Below are 18,187 nucleotides of genomic sequence, written 5' to 3'. Positions count from 1 at the left end.
TGCGCTCGGGGAGACTGGTTAAATTGCACGGCAGTGACAGGTGACAGGGGGCCGGGTGGAGTTAACGTCTCATCGCTGCGTCCCGCGGAGCGAGTGGCTAGGGATTTCACGCGGCGGTGACTGACGCTATCAGAGCGCGTGGTTTTTGCCATCACTCCGTGCGGCAGTTGCCGATGTCAAGGAAACGCCGAGCAACCCCCGCGCATTAACGCCCCACGCCATTTCCCTCCACCACCAACACCACTGTCACCACCACCAGTCACCACCACTGTCACCACCACCGTCACCGCCACCACCGTCACCACCACCACCGTCACCAACCACCACCGCCACCACCGTCACCACCACCGCCGCCACCACCGCCACCACCACCATCGCCACCACCGCCGCCACCACCACCACCATTGCCACCGCCGCCACTACTACAACCACCACCGACACCACTGCCATCACGACCACCACTGCCACCGCTACCACCATTGCCATCACCACCGCCACCACCACTACCACCACCACCGCCGCCACCACTACCACCACCGCCACCACCGCCACCACGACCACCACTGCCACCACCACCAACACCACTGCCACCACGACCACCACTGCCACCACCACCATTGCCATCACCACCGCCACCACCACTACCACCACCACCGCCGCCACCACTACCACCACCGCCACCACCGCCACCACGACCACCACTGCCACCACCACCAACACCACTGCCACCACGACCACCACTGCCACCACCACCATTGCCATCACCACCGCCACCACCACCACCACCACTGTCACCACCACCACCACCACCGCCGCCACCACCACTGTCACCACCACCGTCCCTACAACTCCTGCCAAATCGCCACGGGGCTCTGCCCCTAATTATCATTTTCGCAAGAGAGTGAACGAGCGGAGGTCCCTCGAGGATCCGCCCTGATGCCTTTCTTTCATTCTCTCTCTTTTCATTGAACTGTAAAGCGAAACAAATTGTTTTAATTTTTTTACCAGGTAAGGCCCACTATATAGCTATTGTTTTTCAGAAGCGACTTAGTCACAAATGATAGCTCAACGAAACGCATGATTATTCTAAATGTGGAGGGAAAACCGGATTACCCAGAGACAATTCCACGCGACCACGGGGAGAGAGGCATGCAAACTCCAAATATACGGGCGCGAAGTATGGTTAAAACAGTCACCGTGACCGATGGGGCATGGGAAAGCCTTCATCCAGCAAGTTGGATTGACAAAGGGCTGTAGATCATTTACCGGGGACAGTCTCGGCGAAGCCACCACTCTTGTCTGGAGGATCCTGCACGGGAAGCGTTTGACCGATTAGTGGAACCTTTTTTTTAAATCCTTTATATTAAGTTCGCTTGCTTGCTTGCTTACGACCGTGCAAATATTTTGGTCGTTTTTTAACCCACTTCCCGTGATCCAATCGAGCTGACATTTTCCACACAGACTCGTTGTGCGTGACAATTACTTTTCGTGAAATTTTTTTTCCAAAATGTTACACTTTTTAGGACAAAAATATTATATTTAATTACCAATTGCTTAATGGTTGCATGCAATCATCTGCCCCATAGGTGGCAGCCATCTCAAGCCAGAGGACGAGAGGACTCTAGCTGCCACGCATATAAAGGATTTATAGTGAAAAACGTTGTTTTTACGGGTTAATTTTTTACACGCTTTCTTTTAACTCACTCTGTCTGTTGTTGTTGTCGTCGTTGTTGTCGTTGTTGTTGTTGTCGTTGTATCCTCAAATCTTGTAACTCAATTTTAACCCACTTCCTAATGTGCTATCGGCTGCAAACTTGGTATATGTATGTCATACTCATGACAATACTATATTCTATCATAAAAAAAACATATTTTTAAGCATTATTTTTTACATGTTATATTTCGGCTTGGGTATAATTGTCCACGGTCAACTGACGTTGGCTGTAATTGGCCACGGTCCCTTATGTTATGGCAAGCTTCGGGGCCACTTCCTGGAGTCGTGGAGTTCTGCCATTACTAATACATTTCATAAAAATCGTGTTTAAAAATAATATATTACTTATTTTGCTCGTAGGAGGAAACTCCTGAATGTGCGGGGATGACATTCAAAAGATGCACATTTGTGGCTTCAAACCGCATGTGCTCTACAGCATTAGCGTCGTATATACCAGCCGGTTTGTGAGTTTCACAATTCTCGATATGATCCACCGACCCTCCTTGCCTCCAAAGCACTACACCACAGGCACGACACGCCTCTGCACTCGGCTCACTTCATCGGACACATCATTTCGAGAGTTGTTTTTTTTTTATTGTGCTGGCGTTATTACCAGCAATGTAATAAAAACATAAAAACTAATAACAATGCCCAGTCAAGAGGTTACTAGGTGGCGCAAAGGTCAGGGCATTGATCTGTCACCGCTAAGACTGTATTTATTTTCCCCAGTTTCATCCCGATTGTGTTATCGGTGGTCATGTCATGAGATGGGATCTCGCAGGTTGCTCCGTGATATCCGCTTCTGCGGACCGTTTCTGTGACACACACACACACAAGGTGCGGCACTGCTTTGCGAGAGATCCGGAGGGATTCTCGGTCTCATGACTTGCCGCTTATGACACAATTGTGATGCTAACACAGTGGGGGGGGTGGGGAGGGCAAAACTTTGATAGGTCTCCTTTGCCCAGAGAACACTGTTGTCATGGGACATCTACCTATTGTAAATGACAGCGTTGAGTGATGCTATCGGTTGCCTGTGCCGTCACGGGCGAGTCAAATGTAATGAATGTGGAATATTGTTTTCAAATCTGGGGTTTGAAATCTGTACACCAGTGGATAAAACCTTGTCGATTTAACACATTCCTGCGGAGGGAGCTGGTAGGAACGTTGGGTTGCTCGGTCAATGGCCAGGGTCAACGGCGGCGCAGTGTATTCCGAAAATATGGCCGACTGTGAGGGCGGGCACAAGCCAGCGTGAGTAGGTTAAACGTTGAGTTTTATAAGGGCACCACGGGGTGACCAGCCGCTCCCCACCCAGCAACACCCACCCACCCCCCAGCCAGCCCCACCCTCCCCATCCAGCCCCTCCCCACCCTCCCCACCCAGCCCCTCCCCACCCTCCCCACCCAGCCCCTCCCCACCCTCCCCTCCCCACCCAGCCCCTCCCCACCCAGCCCCTCCCCACCCTCCCTTCTCCACCCAGCCCCACCCCTCCCATTTTTGGATGCACGACGGACGGACACAATAATCCCCTGTGGGCTGGTGGAACCAGGAGGTTTCTACCAGTAACATGTTGTGGAGGTTAGGCTGGTGCCGTTGTACAACGTTGCCTCCCGTCTTGGTGGCAAACGTCTGATGGAATGCAAAAAAATCCAACCTTAAATCGCAAAACACAAACAGAACATCAAACAAAAATGTTCTGCATGAGACGTAAAATCCTATGATTGTGAATTATTCACGTGAACACTTCCAGCAGCCCTGCCTGCCGCAACCACCAAAGAGAAATGTCCCCCGTATAGCCTCAACAGATGCTCGTGGCAAGTGCCGTTCGCGAGCACCAATTAAGGCCGACACGGCACACGAGGGGGTGGGTGGCCAGCACCACGCTCGGCCGCCTTTGTCTCCCCAGTGGCGATGTTTACTACACACCGCACCAGGTACTTATTTGAGGCCGAGTCGACCTAGGGGAGGCCCAGGACCGGCTCAGATATAATCGTCACCGGTGTTGGTGGCCGTGAGCGGGGAATCGAAGTCGTCTCGCTGGCAACTGCCAGGTCCGAATTCGGCCACGGGCTTCAGGGCCAAACTCGAGGGCCTCCAGAGATGAAGTGAAAAGTTTTTTCACTTGTGAATGCTGAATTTTATTTGTTGTTAGCCTCGTGAAAAAAATGCATTTTATTTGTTTGAACTTTGTTTTCCTTTTGGAAATATTTACCCAGGTGCCGACAAAATCTTAACCCGGCCCTGACCTTCCTGCACCACCGCCCCAGGCACCAAGCCCCATGCCTCGTGCAGGCACCGGTGGTCAACATCTCCCCCTGTCGGTAGATCTCCGGTATGCCGGAGTGTCGAGGCATTCGCCATCGAGTCCCGGGGTGGCGGGGAGGGGGGCTGTATGTTGAGGAATGTTTAAAAAGGGCCCTTCGTGGCTCAGGTGGTCCCTGCATGGCCGTACTAACTCCATGACGTACTAACTCCATGACGTACTAACCCCATGACGTATTAACTCCATGACGTACTTACTCCATGCCGTATTAACTCCATGCCGTACTAACTCCATGCCGTACTTACTCCATGACGTCATAACTCCATGCTGTACTAACTCCATGCCGTACTAACTCCATGCTGTGCTAACTCCATGACGTCATAACTCCATGCCGTACTAACTCCATGCCGTATTAACGCCATGACGTACTAACTCCATGCCGTACTAACTCCATGACGTCATAACTCCATGCCGTACTAACTCCATGTCGTACTAACTCCAAGGCGTACTAACTTCATGCCGTATTAACTCCATGGCCGTACTAACTTCATGGCTTCAGAACGCAGAGGTATCTTTTGAAACCGAGGTGTGCACGTACAAGTGTAAAAACAAACATAGGCACAACTCCACTCTGTCTCCACATAATAACAATGCGTTTTAGTCCATCAGCTCAAAGGTGTTGGCGTTCCAGATCAATATTGTCCAGCGGCCTTTGTTAATGCAAGCAAAGTCTGGGCTGATTTTGACCATCTGGGTCTCAGCAGCAGAATCGGGCATTGTTTTTCTTAAATGCTGCTGAATTACCACATGTTATCGGCAAGAGTCCATCCAGATGGACGAAATCGTGAGACCCGTGTAACATACAGAACCAACGCCTCATCCACTGCTGGCCACCCACCCGCTCGTGTGCCATGCCGACCTTCATAGGTGGTACTCGCTAACAGCACTAGCCCCAACCCCTATAACAACCCCAACCCCTATCACCACCCCTATCACTACCCCAACCCCTATCACTACCCCTATCACTACCCCAACCCCTATCACTACCCCAACCCCTCATCCTCTCCGGCCTATCCTCACAACTGTCACCATAACTAAACCACCACTTTCAATAACAACAACAACAACCCCCACTCTTTATCTCAACCATCATCATGTTACGTACAATGTTTCAACTGCTGCAATTTTTCAACTACTGCAATGCAAAGCAGTTGAAACATGTCCTTGTTTTTCCGTGCGCGCATTAACCATTTCCCCACGAGTGTCAAATTGGGGTTAACTTTTCCACCTGCACGTGTTGATTTTGTCTTCGGGAAGCTGCTTCTTATTCAGATTATGATTTTTTTAATGTGAAACCCGGGTCAGTTCGCTTGATCGCGCAAAGTGATTAGAACGTCTTTGGTTAATTAGCACGTGATAATCGCGCCCATCTACTGAGTGAGCACTTCAGAATATGAATGCGAAATCCCCGATGGAAGCAGAATGCATCAACAACAACAAACACATTCTAATAGTGTTTTTTTTTATCAGAGTAAGTTTGGACAATAAACTTAATTTCTCTGCGACAAGAGACAAAGCAAGCAGGACAACAACATATTAATTTTCGAGATGGTCTCATGGCCATTGACAGCCACGTTCACTAAGTTCATCATCATTATCAGTTATAATCTATCCACTGCTTGATGAACAATACATTTACAACAAGTAAGGAATCCTGGAAACGGGCGTGCAGGAGACCAATTTGATAAATTAGAAGCTTCGTCTACTCGGTTATGACGGACAAACAACAACCGCCATTCCCCACTCAGTGGCGGTGACGTCTCCACGGCGATTGTGCCAGGCTATGTGCACATCGAGGTCACGTTAAGTGTCGAACGCGCACTGGCAGGCCACGGGACAGACCCAGGTGCCATGGGTTGACAGACTGAGATGACCGGCTGATGCACCACCTGTGCCCCGTACAATCACCAAATGTGTGCCGTACAACCACCACCGGTGCCCCCTACGAATGGACAAACCGCACACCTTCTTGGTTCTTTCGGTAAAGTCACGTAGAAGGGAAATAATAAAATAATAAAAAATAAACATAATAAAATACAAGAACAGGTCTGTCGGACAGCATCTGATGCTGTCTTTCTGACAGACCTGTTCTTCACCTGAGGACGGCTGCTTGCGTTGTGGCCGAAACGTCGTGAGAATTGTATTTTATTATGTTTTATTTTTATCATTTTATGATTTCCCTTCTACGTGACTTTACCGAAAGAACCAAGAAGATGAATCCCTGCAGTCACGAAAGCTTTAAAATAATTGTATTATGTTTTATTTTTATCATTTTATGATTTCCCTTCTACGTGACTTTACCGAAAGAACCAAGAAGATTAATCCCTGCAGTCACGAAAGCTTTAAAATAATTGTATTATGTTTTATTTTTATTATTTTATTATTTCCCTTCTACGTGACTTTACCGACAGAACCAAGAAGATGAATCCCTGCAGTCACGAAAGCTTTAAAATAATTGTATTATGTTTTATTTTTATTATTTTATTATTTCCCTTCTACGTGACTTTACCGACAGAACCAAGAAGATGAATCCCTGCAGTCACGAAAGCTTTAAAATAATTGTATTATGTTTTATTTTTATTATTTTATGATTTCCCTTCTACGTGACTTTACCGAAAGAACCAAGAAGATGAATCCCTGCAGTCACGAAAGCTTTAAAATAATTGTATTATGTTTTATTTTTATTATTTTATGATTTCCCTTCTACGTGACTTTACCGAAAGAACCAAGAAGATGAATCCCTGCAGTCACGAAAGCTTTAAAATAATTGTATTATGTTTTATTTCTATTATTTTATGATTTCCCTTCTACGTGACTTTACCGACAGAACCAAGAAGATGAATCCCTGCAGTCACGAAAGCTTAAAAATAATTGTATTATGTTTTATTTTTATTATTTTATGATTTCCCTTCTACGTGACTTTACCGAAAGAACCAAGAAGATGAATCCCTGCAGTCACGAAAGCTTTAAAATAATTGTATTATGTTTTATTTCTATTATTTTATGATTTCCCTTCTACGTGACTTTACCGACAGAACCAAGAAGATGAATCCCTGCAGTCACGAAAGCTTTAAAATAATTGTATTATGTTTTATTTTTATTATTTTATGATTTCCCTTCTACGTGACTTTACCGACAGAACCAAGAAGATGAATCCCTGCAGTCACGAAAGCTTTAAATCGAAATTTAAACCGCACACCGTCACAAACGTCAGCCCTCAACAACGAGTCCTTATCCTCTGCCCCTGGTCTCATGCCACCATAACTACACCACCACCACTTTTAATAACAACAACCCCACTCTTTATCTCAACCACTGTCGTCTGGTGCACAATTGTATCATCGCTGTAAAGCGCTTAGAAATAAGGCGCTGCACAAATCAATTTAAGATAATAGATTGCAGGCTGATGCAACGTCGGATGTCGCGCGGGGCAAGATGTTATCTCCCTCGCCTGGTATACAGGAGGTCGTGAGTTCGATCTCGACCCTGACGCCTGCTGTCTATTTGGAGTTTGCATCTCTCTCTCTCTCTCCCCGTGTTCGCGTGGATTTTTCTCCGGGTCCTCCGGGTTTTCCCTCCACATTTAGAATCGACATCGCGCGTTTAGATTATTTGAGCTGCTGTACATTTCCACATGATGATAACCCACTTCGTTGAGCTATCATTTTTCATAGATCCTTTGTCCTCGTATGTATGTAGAACTTCTTTGGCACCGTACATAGCCAACCGTGCAATAGGTGGTGGGGGTGGGTGAAGGACAACAAACACAAGAAGCAGCTTCTAAAGAACCGAGTTATCATCAATTCTAGATTTGAAGCTTTCGTGACTGCAAGGATTCATACTCTTAGTTCTTTCGGTAAAGTCACGTAGGTAAAACATTAAATTAAAATTAATAAAAATTAAAATTATTTTATAATTTATAAATTAATAAAAAATAAAATTACAAATTATTTTGAGTTATCATCACTCGAGGCGAAGTTGTGCAACATCGCCCCTCCCCCCCTCCAGGTGTCTTCATATCCGTCGTCTTCCTTGTCGCACGCGCGCGCGCCAGGCACGTTCCGGCAGGTCCCGCAGGACGTGACGGCGCGCGAAGGCGAAGACGTGGAGATGTCGTGCGCCTTCCACGGCGGCGGAGCGCCCGCCTACTCGCTCGAGATCCAGTGGTGGTTCGTGAAAGGCGAGACGCGAGAGGCGGCCAGGGGAGTGGCTCTGGACGACGGAGGACCCCGCAGACAGGTCCGTCAACCGGCACCCCCTCTCTGTCCAAATGATGAAGATTCCCTTTATGTCGTGTGGCCAAGCGCTGTTCGCGAAGAGCACCTGATGGAGGCCGGCACCATGCCCGGTCGCCTTTGTCTCTCCCTAGTGGCGATGTTTAACACACACCGCACCAGGTACTCAGTTCAGGCTGAGTCGACCTAGGGGTAGGCTCAGGACCGGTTCAAGCGATCGTACGCTGGTGTTGGCCGTGAGCGGGAATCGAACCCGTGTCGCCGGGTTCGTAGCGCAGCGCGCGAACCGTTGCGCTGCCGCTCCCCACAGACACACAGACACACACACAGACACACACACACAGACACACACACAGACACACACACGCAGACACACAAAGACACAGACGCACACACACAGACACACACACAGACACCCACACAGGCACAGACACACACACAGACACACAAAGACACAGACACACACACACAGACACACACGCAGACACACACGCAGACACACACACAGACACACACACAGACACACACAGACACAAACACACACACAGACACACACGCAGGCACACACACAGACACATGCGCGCGCACCCGTTTTTCAATAAACCAAGCTTATTGTTGAAAAAAGTTGAAAGCGGGTGTTATCGTCACACGTGCTGAAATCAGTTTGGGATGACCCCCTTTGCCTCTGTCGCAGATGGTGATGAAGGAAGAAGGCACAAAGATCAGTGTAAGTGGCTTAGCGAGCACCCCCCCCACACCGGCTGGCGTTCCTTCAGCGTCCACGTGCGAGTCGGTGACGCCGCTGCCTCGCCGCCTCTGAGCTTTTGCGCACTCGTCTCTGTGCGCGGATGCTTCAGTGCCGGACGAAGCTAGTGCGGGGCCTGTAGCATACATTTAAAAAAAAATATTAAAACACTCATTTTTAACTTGCATAGTAAGGTAATTGTATGCTTTCATTTGCTACACAGCCAGATAATACGACGAATCGCTAACCTTAAACACCCAGTCGTTCATAAAAGTTGAAGGCGGTATAGTACTATAGTAATTGAGCAAGTTCAGAATCACTGAACCGGAATTGATAGCTTGAAAGCATTTAGCGCGGGGCCCTTGAAAGTTCGGGGCGCGTAGCTACTAAATATGTAGCTACTTTTGATGGTTATCGTCCGAAATACAATGGTGGGGTGTGTGAAAACGTTACCTCGAGATGGCTTCGAGACGTCAGAGCACTGAGCCGGCAATAGCTGAGACCCTGGGCTCGAATCCAGGCAACCGTCTTGGGTTAGAGCCATTGTTGAGATTAAAGGTTATGGTTGACGTGAAGGCTACGGTCTAAAGTGTATTATCCGGCCAGTGTTAGGACGACATTAATAGTGTGAAGTATTTGTTACTGAAATGAGTATTAAAGGGGTGCTCAACTCCCCATTTACAGCTCCTGAACTCATTGTAGAAATGACATATTCATATGCGTGTCGGTATACTCAACTTCTTTCAGACCGTACATAGCGAACCATGCTAATCGGAGGTGCGGGGGGAAGGGCAATGAATTACAGCTGTTGTTCGAGCCGGTATTGAGACTCGGGTCAGCGCGACAACTTAGGGCTAAGGACAATCATCGCTGGGCAGATATGACATGGATTTCTGTGGCCGGTTCATCACCAACAACCCACTCGGATCATCTACCTCTGAACCCCTCCCCCGTGACCCCCGTGACCCACGTGACCCCCACGCCGCAGGTGGTGAGAGTCCTCGGCAGCGACATCTCGAACCGCCTGCGCCTGACGTCGGTGCGTCGCGGCGACGAGGGCGCGTACGAGTGCCGCGTCACGGACTACCGCCCGCGGCCGCCGCAGGAGCACACGGCCCGCGCCTGGCTGCGCGTCACGCCGCGGCCCGAGGACATGCAGGCCGCTCAGGCCCAGCCCATCGTCCGCAATGACACCTCCTCCTCATCCTCCTCGTCGTCCGCCTCCTCCTCCTCGTCGTCCACATCCTCGTCCGCACGCAAAGCCGCAAAGGAGGAGGCCGAGAAGAAAGGAGAGGAGGAAGAGGAGCAGAAGAAGAAAAAGAAGCAGCGGGCGGCCGGTGCTGGTAGGTGGGGCGGCACGGGCATCACGACTTCACTTCACGATCGCGGCGTCCCATCGCGACGAAACGGAGTGTCGCGATCGGAGGTGGCGATCGGAGTCTCGCGATCGGAGGTCGTGATCGACTTTTAAGAATTGTGCCTTCGTGGGACGCCGATGAAATCGAGCCTAACGGGCTCATTGGCTCCTTTCTGCTGAAACAAATAAATAAAATCGATCGATTATTTAAAATTTTCCCCATCTCACTTTAACATGTCGTTTGTCCTGTTTAATTTTCGCCGTTTTCATTTCGCGTGGATCCTGAACGATCAATTCTCGCGCTCACGATTCCACGCACGCGTCGCGAGTGCAAGCATCGATTTGAGTTGATGCTGCTTTACGTGCCTAAGTAGCTATCTTGTGTTTCACCATCGTCAACTTCATCATCATCATCGTCACTATTATTTATAGAACGCCTCCCATGCAGCACATCTCGAGGTGCCAAAACAAAAGTCGATTTGAGATCATTACTGGGTAAGGAGCAATGCAGAGCAGACCACATGCACGACATGTGTATGGCCTGATTAGTTTGTTGGCGGAAAGGCGGTGTTCTGGAATATTTGGCGGAAAAGCGGAAAATTCGGCTGCGAGTATTTTTTTGCTTTCATCGGTTTTTGTTCACCCAGAATTGATAGAAAAAAAAGAGTGGAACCATTCACCCGCCCCCTCATGCCTCCCTGCAGATGCAATTAAATGTCCATCATGAGGTTGACAACTTGATTCAAGAATATTTATATTTTTTTGGAAATTGTGGTGAATGGTAGCACGTCCAGTAACTACAGTGGTGACATGCAAAGTAAACGGCATAGAGAAAAATGTTGAATTTTTACACGCGTAATTCAATGCATGTATCATGAGCTTAAAAATCAATGTTAATTTGTGAATCAATGATTGTTTCTCCCCTAGCTTCCACCATCGTATCACTTGAATCGGGCTCCTGGGTTTTAAACAAAAATGTCAATCCGAGTTGTGGTTTTCCGGCTTAGGCCACGTGTTGGGCATTTCTTTCGCCATGCACTCCCGGCAGGCGTCCGCGGTAGTGCACGGCTTGCGCTGAGCGCTGTTCGGCGCGTCCTGCGAGCCTCTTCGTGAATTCAGTTCCTCGAGCAGCATCCCCGCCCCGTAGAGCGAAACGTCGGACACGGTGCCGAACCAAAAGCACTACGGCCTGAAAACGCATCGGAGAGCTGGACAAACAGCGCAACCGCGCAAGCCTACGCAGCAGCAGAATGGATTCCTCAGTTTGCCCACAACACGCATATTTGGATTACGAGTGGCTGCCAAAACAATATACATGTTGAAGTTTAAAAAAAACACCAACTTGCAATTCACTGGATCACAGTAATATTTACACCCAAGCCACCCTGGGTGGAGGAGTTTCTGTGTTTCAGCAGACTCTTACCTGGCTCATAAACAAACATCATCATTCATTCTCACTTTCGCAGGATCTCCCTTTGCATTACTCCGACTGAATAAATCACTCCGTGGTGCGGGTGGGTGAGCCCGTGTTTATCAATTCACCGAGACAAATGGTGTTCGTGCGCGCGGGGCAGAGCGATGTGTTATTCGGCCAAAATGTATCGTGTGGATCCCACCCCCTCCTTTCACGGAATGTTAAGTCAGCAAAACATTACAGACAAAAAAGTGGACATGAGCCCTCTCCGATCAATATTCACTGCATCTGCATTGCGGTCGTTGTCAGCTATTAATGGCGGAGTTGTGTTTGTCTTTGCAACACTGGCCTCGAGATTGATTACACGTTCACGGCTCGCTGTTCTAGCAGTTGCCCCCCCCCCCTCTTCATTTTTTTTTGGTTGACAGTGTCTGAAATGGAAGGTGAGGATGGGATTTATGGAGCTCGTTTCAGAGGCCGCTCATCCGCAAGTTGGCGCTGGAGTCGTCGGGGGACTGTCGCACGCGATGTGTGCTGGAGCAGCGGCGCGTTTGCCACTGCTCGCGGAGACTTGCGGTTCAAACCCAGCGAGCGGCCACCCCCGGTTAATACCGCGGGCGTGTGAACCGTTAAATACGAATGCACCGTCTGCTTCGGCGCGAGCATCAAATATCCCATGGCGTTATTTGAAAACGAGCAGGCCGCGTGTTTTTTGCCGGTGTAACGGTCCAATTTTTATTCAAATTAGCAAATTACTAATTTATTACACGCTTGGGTACAGCCACGTAGCGACATCGCCCCCTGCTGAAAAAAACCACTGAAGACAACCGACAGCGACGTATCGCATCCTCATGCGCCCCGTAGCGTAACGAGCGTCTCAGACGGCAGAGTTACGCACGACTAACGGAATGCGAACGGGAGGGAAATGGAAAGGAGGGGAAGGGAACGATGGTGACGACGTGATGAGCAGGGCATTGAACCGTTTGGCTTTGCGCGGTTCGGGTGTGTGCACGGAAGCCCGCTTGAACCGGTATTATATTCTAGCAATAAATATTGCGTAGCATACATTAAATGTAATTTAGTACCATTTTTATGTTCGTGTAGAAACCTGCAATTAACTCCAAAGCTAACCTCTTTAACATCTCAATGTAGTGTTCAATGCAGTGTTGAGCAGTTGCACACATCCTGCTTTTATCTGTCCGTGTGAGTGTGTCTATGTGAGTATGTATGTTTAACCCATTCACAGCTGGGTATGTCCCCTAACAGGTGCCAGGTTAGTCATCTTACGACACTTCACGTGGCCTCAAAGTGCACCTAGCCTGGCACAAGTGCAGCTAGCCTGACAATTCACCACATGACTGAGAAAGCATATTCACTGTGCCCTGGACAATCTGTGAAAAAGAGCTTTATAGCTCATTGGATTCCTCCAGTGTCAATAAATATTCCGATTCTCAAAATTGGCTTCGAGATTGCAGCATCTTAAAAAAAAAAATCGGGTTCTGTTTTTGCTTCTAAAAAAAAAGACCAGTTAAATCCGGTTCTTTGCGCCGGTTTTCATTTTCGTGTTCCATTCCCCGGACTTACACGCATCGGGCGAATCTGCTCATAATTTGACGTGGCAGCTCCCGCTGTTGTGCTCTGTTCATGGATTCACTTCGCTCAGCTGCCTGCGTTTCTGTCTCCCTTGCGTCCTCGTGTCCGTAGGCACAAAGACGATGGCTGGCCACCTCCTGCCGTGGATCTTCCTGGCTGCTCAGCTTCTGTGCGCCGTTAACCCCGCGCGCTAGACCGACGCGACAGCGCGACGTGTGCAGCGGCGCACGTGCCAACGTGGGCGGGGCGCGTGGGTAACTTAAACCAGATATGTAATGTGTATATACACAGTGGCGTGTACATATAGTCGAACAAATGATGCATTTATTTACGAAGGAGCGACTTTGTGTGGGTTGGCAGACGTTCAACATACTTACCACGCGTGCTTGTTGATCTTTTTATATATATATAATGTATACACGATCTGGAAAACACCAGAGGTAACGAGAAGGGGACGTGTTAGCGCGTAATAGTGAATGTTAGGAAACGTTGTAGTGTAAAAAGTGCAAGCGTAGGGATTTCCTGGTTAGGCAGCACCTTAGAGACACAAACACAGCAACCTGTGCTCCCTGGGCCTGGATCAGCGTGGCCCTTGGGACACCCACCCACCACGGCTGTCACAAGTGGTCACCTGCCTTGGCTTCATTACCTCAATAAGGGATATTGTTTTTTTTGCATTCCTCTGCTGCTCCGGAACCTACCGCTTAATGGATTCGAGCCAATTTGGCTTGCAGAGAAGAGGGTCATTGGCAGACACATTGTCACCTGCCCTGCAGAGAAACAAAATATTTTCCTCCATCAATTCTGCCGCTGAGGTTGCGGGAAGGAAAAGATAATTGGAGGGCATTTTTTTACGGCGCTTTGTTACGCCGGGATCGGAGAGCTTGCACCGGCACTGCTAGGCCCCGGAGTTAAACTGTCAGGTGCGCGGAGAGGCAGGCAGTGGGAATGGTACCCACGTGGGAAAGCCGGTGATGGATCACTTGAGCTTTTTTACAGATCCGAACTCAGTCTGTGCGGACACCCCTAGTCCACGGTAGCGCGGGCACGGCCACAACGGTGCGTCCTAAGGGCCGCGGTGGTGTCAGCTCAGCAGTGTCGGAATTTTTTGTTGCATAAAAACGAGAGAGCGATGGACAGGAGGTGACAACAACCACGAGCGAACCACGAGTGGACAGCCTCAGCTTGTTATTCAATGGCGCCATTCTAATTTAATTTCATGATTCATTCAGAAAAAAATGAGGAGCATCTGAAAATGAATGGATGCTGCCGCGGTGTAATGATTATCACGCTGGCCTTGCGGGTCCACGGGTCACCGGTTTCATCTCTGAGCACGGCAGTTGAAACAATGATGCAGTTTTCTTAAATACCGCCCGTCTCTATCCGCCCAGCAGTATAATTGGGGAAACCGCTTAGTGGGTGGGCTGGGTGTGCGTGGTAACGGGGCTACTCCTACCTCTTCCAAGATGAATGTCCATGGAAGAATGGGACAAATACACTCCCTAGAGAGGCTCCATGTACGTACGTACGTTGAACTTCTTTCGCACCGTACGTAGCCAATCGCGCTAATCGGAGGTGCAGGAGGACGGACAACAATCTAAACACAAAAAGCAGTTCTAAATAAATGAGTTTTCAATCTTGATTTAAAAGTGCATAGCTCCAGTGGCTTCCTAATATGGGGATGAAGAGCGTTCCAGACGGCCGCAGAAACGCATCTGAACGCATGCGCGATGCAGTGACCGTCTTTGTTCGATGGCCAGCCCTCAATAGTAACTCCCTCGTGTTGGAGGCCCTATATGCCAGCGGTAGCGTGAGTAGACAATTGCAGGGCTGCACCACTCTTACTCCTGAAGATCGATGTGAATGTTATTAAGGAATGCATTTATGACATTTATTTCGGTCGGATTTCATTTTTGTAAATTCTTGAGTCGGTTCTTGGGATTAACGGTGGCACCGCGAGCTGACAAGGATGGAGAGAGAGAGTGAGTGATGCGGTTGTCGGACCACGCTCGTCGCTGCGAAGAGCCCCACGGCATCGTGTGTGATCTTGAATGTGTTTTTTTGTTGATGTGCACAACAATGCTTGCGCTCATACTGTACACTACACAACTGTAGATAAGAATCACTTACAATTCAGTAACGTATAATAGTTATTAAACGACTACTAACATGTTTGCAGCGTATGCAGTATACACGGTAAGACGTTTTACCTGTATGAACAGTAAATTCCCACCAATTTAATTCGGGTCACTGCGATTAAATCCGTTGCAATGTAAAAGCTCCACGTCTGCGTTTGCTTTTGGGATATTTTTGTGTTCTGTGTTTTGAAATCAGGTTTTACTTTTTTACTGTTACATCATCTTATTTACTGGGTTTCCAAATCTCCATTTACTAGCATATGCCATTTATAAATGTGCCATTAATTTATAGAATGTATAAAAAACGTAAATGGTATTCCAAAAAATTAAAACCTACTCCATATCATGTTTTGCACATGATGTATGTTGGACAGCATACATTTACATTTTTAAACGAATCACACGTGACGGATTGTATGTCTCGGTTGCAGCCGGGCCTCGCTCAGATCTCGGGCTGGGTTTTTCCCTCCACATTTAGAATCAACGTGCGTTTAGATTATTTTTAGTATTTGTCTGCTATAAATGCTCACACGATAAGCCACTTTGTTGAGTTATTATTTGTGGCCAGGCCGCCTATGAAAAAGAAGCTAATAGCTCAGTGGGCTTTATCTTGTTAAAATAAAAATAGTTAATTATTTATTTACGTATACCTTTCCTATACTTTGCAGTCCTATCGTATTTTTACATAGGTTGTTGTTGTAACTTTCTGACCCCGTGCCCCTACTGGACATTTGTGAAAAAGAGATTTTTAGCTCATCGCATTCCTCCAATAGAAATAAAGATTCTGTAAAACAATTAATTGATCACAGCACACGTCAGTATCGGCCGTTTCAGAAAAACACATTTTTGTTGGTAAACCGTAATTTTTTCGACTTATATGAATCCATTTTGATTCAAATAATGATTTTAAAAATGTATTATTACAATGACTTGTTTTTAAAGAGCACCCTACATGTCCCGGGGCGTTTCAGAGTTGCTTTACAAACGACAAGCAACTTACATCCCATCTCATCTCAACGCATTTTAAAGGGCACTTCCAGTGGCAGCTTGCCCCTCCTGGACATGATGTGACACTTCACCTGTTTCTGCGAGTGGGGGGGCATTAGTTCGCCAATAGGTGGGCAATGATTGCTACGAGTTGTAGCAATTTAGTTGATTGTCTCCCGATGTGATTATTTGGATTGTACCGCGTGTTTTTTTCCTGCACGAAGTCCCGACGTTTCGCTCCATGCGCTGGACGCTTCTTCAGGAACTGATTTGGCGTTGCACTGAAGAAACGCGCGCACAGAACGTAATCTAGTTCCTGAAGAAGACTCTTGGCACGTATAAACGGTGGCAAGATGTTAACTACCTCGTCTAGTATACAGTAGGCATGGGTTCGATCCCGACCTTGACGCCTGTATATTTGGAGTTTGCATGTTCTCCCCGTAGTCGAGTGGATTGTCTCCAGGTCTTCCGGTTTTTCTCTCCGCATTTAGAATCAACATCATGCGTTTAAGAGTATTTGGCTGCTATAAATTCCCAGGTGACAAGCCACTTTGTTGAGTTGTCATTTGTGGCCAGGTCGCTTCTGAAAAGAAGCTAAGTAGCTCAGTGGGCCTTACCTGGTGAAATAAAAAATAGTTTTTTTTAGTAAATCGTGCCGAATAACACGCCGTACAACCCAAAACACGTCGCAGAGCTCGACAGCACAACCATAAAAACAAAAGGAGCGAGATATTCCTCTTCATATTGGAAACCCAGTGAATGACAATACAGTACTGTTGTCAGTGGTACATTTCACATTGTTGCTAGGTTGGCTTATTTGATAACATCTTTGACTTGCATCGCAGCATCCAAAGGCTTCTTCGAGTGTGGTTGTTTTCTTTCTGTCTTCACCGTGTGAGATTACAAACAGTATTTAAAATGCACAAACTTGCGCATTTTGTACAGGTCGTTCGTTGTGCGCGCTTGCAATAAAATTTCCATAAAACATCAACCCTCCCTCCTCGGCTCTGTCAAATGTGATGAATTACAATCAAGATTCTCCAGTTGCTACTGAGACTATTTGTAATTAACATTGTGAACATACCCGTCACCTATGAAGATTGCAATAGCCTTTAATGCGCAATACTCATGTAGCTACAAAATAATGCAGCTTCGTAAGTCACAAATACTGCCAATTTCCTAAAGCTTATTGCCAAAATGTGTGAATTATGAGTAGGGCTTAATTCCCTCGGAATATTTTCCTGGTTGTTTGTATACTGGAGTTTTAAATATTAACTAGTAGTTGCTTGGGTCACCCGACCGAGGCAGACATGACTCTAAAACATGTATGAGAAATGTTCAATCCCCTGCTGAATGAAGACCTCCCCAAGCCATCGTTTCCCACCAGTTCTACTTGATGGAGCACATGGTGGTGGGAAGTCAGTGGATTTTCTGGATGTAAGAATATGTAATTTATACCATTAGCGTAAGAACCCCAGTGATGAATGAGCCCAAAACTATGCTCATTGAAACGTGTGGACAATCTGACTTGTACTCAACCGCACAGCACCGTTTTTGTTTTGCTCATTTATATTGGGGGTGGAGTGGTGGCACAGTGGTGAGTGCACTGCACTGCAAACCTCGTGTCCTGAACTTTGACGGCTAACATCAGTGGCGTCGTCACATCTCAACCGGTCCT

The 18,187-nt window shown here is 47.7% G+C and overlaps 2 protein-coding genes across 2 annotated transcripts in view; one reads left to right on the top strand and one right to left on the bottom strand.

The window, feature by feature from the left end:
- Window positions 1-17,500, top strand: part of LOC144732300 (V-set and transmembrane domain-containing protein 2B-like) — a 64,764-nt gene extending 47,264 nt beyond the window's left edge. Inside the window, exons 2-5 of the mRNA XM_078613753.1 lie at window positions 8,095-8,279; window positions 8,970-9,002; window positions 10,009-10,363; window positions 13,496-17,500. Of these exons, the coding sequence (XP_078469879.1) occupies window positions 8,095-8,279; window positions 8,970-9,002; window positions 10,009-10,363; window positions 13,496-13,578 (656 nt within the window). The 3' untranslated portion in view covers window positions 13,579-17,500. The remainder of the gene's footprint in view (window positions 1-8,094; window positions 8,280-8,969; window positions 9,003-10,008; window positions 10,364-13,495) is intronic.
- Window positions 1-18,187, bottom strand: part of RBIS (ribosomal biogenesis factor) — a 575,724-nt gene that overhangs the window by 479,863 nt on the left and 77,674 nt on the right. The window lies entirely within an intron of this gene.

Source organism: Lampetra planeri, chromosome 42 (genome assembly GCF_965212315.1).
Source record: "Lampetra planeri chromosome 42, kcLamPlan1.2.h2, whole genome shotgun sequence".
NCBI classification, from domain to species: domain Eukaryota; kingdom Metazoa; phylum Chordata; class Hyperoartia; order Petromyzontiformes; family Petromyzontidae; genus Lampetra; species Lampetra planeri.
Note: the sequence above shows the minus strand (reverse complement) of the source record. Positions and strands in the feature narration are given on the sequence as shown.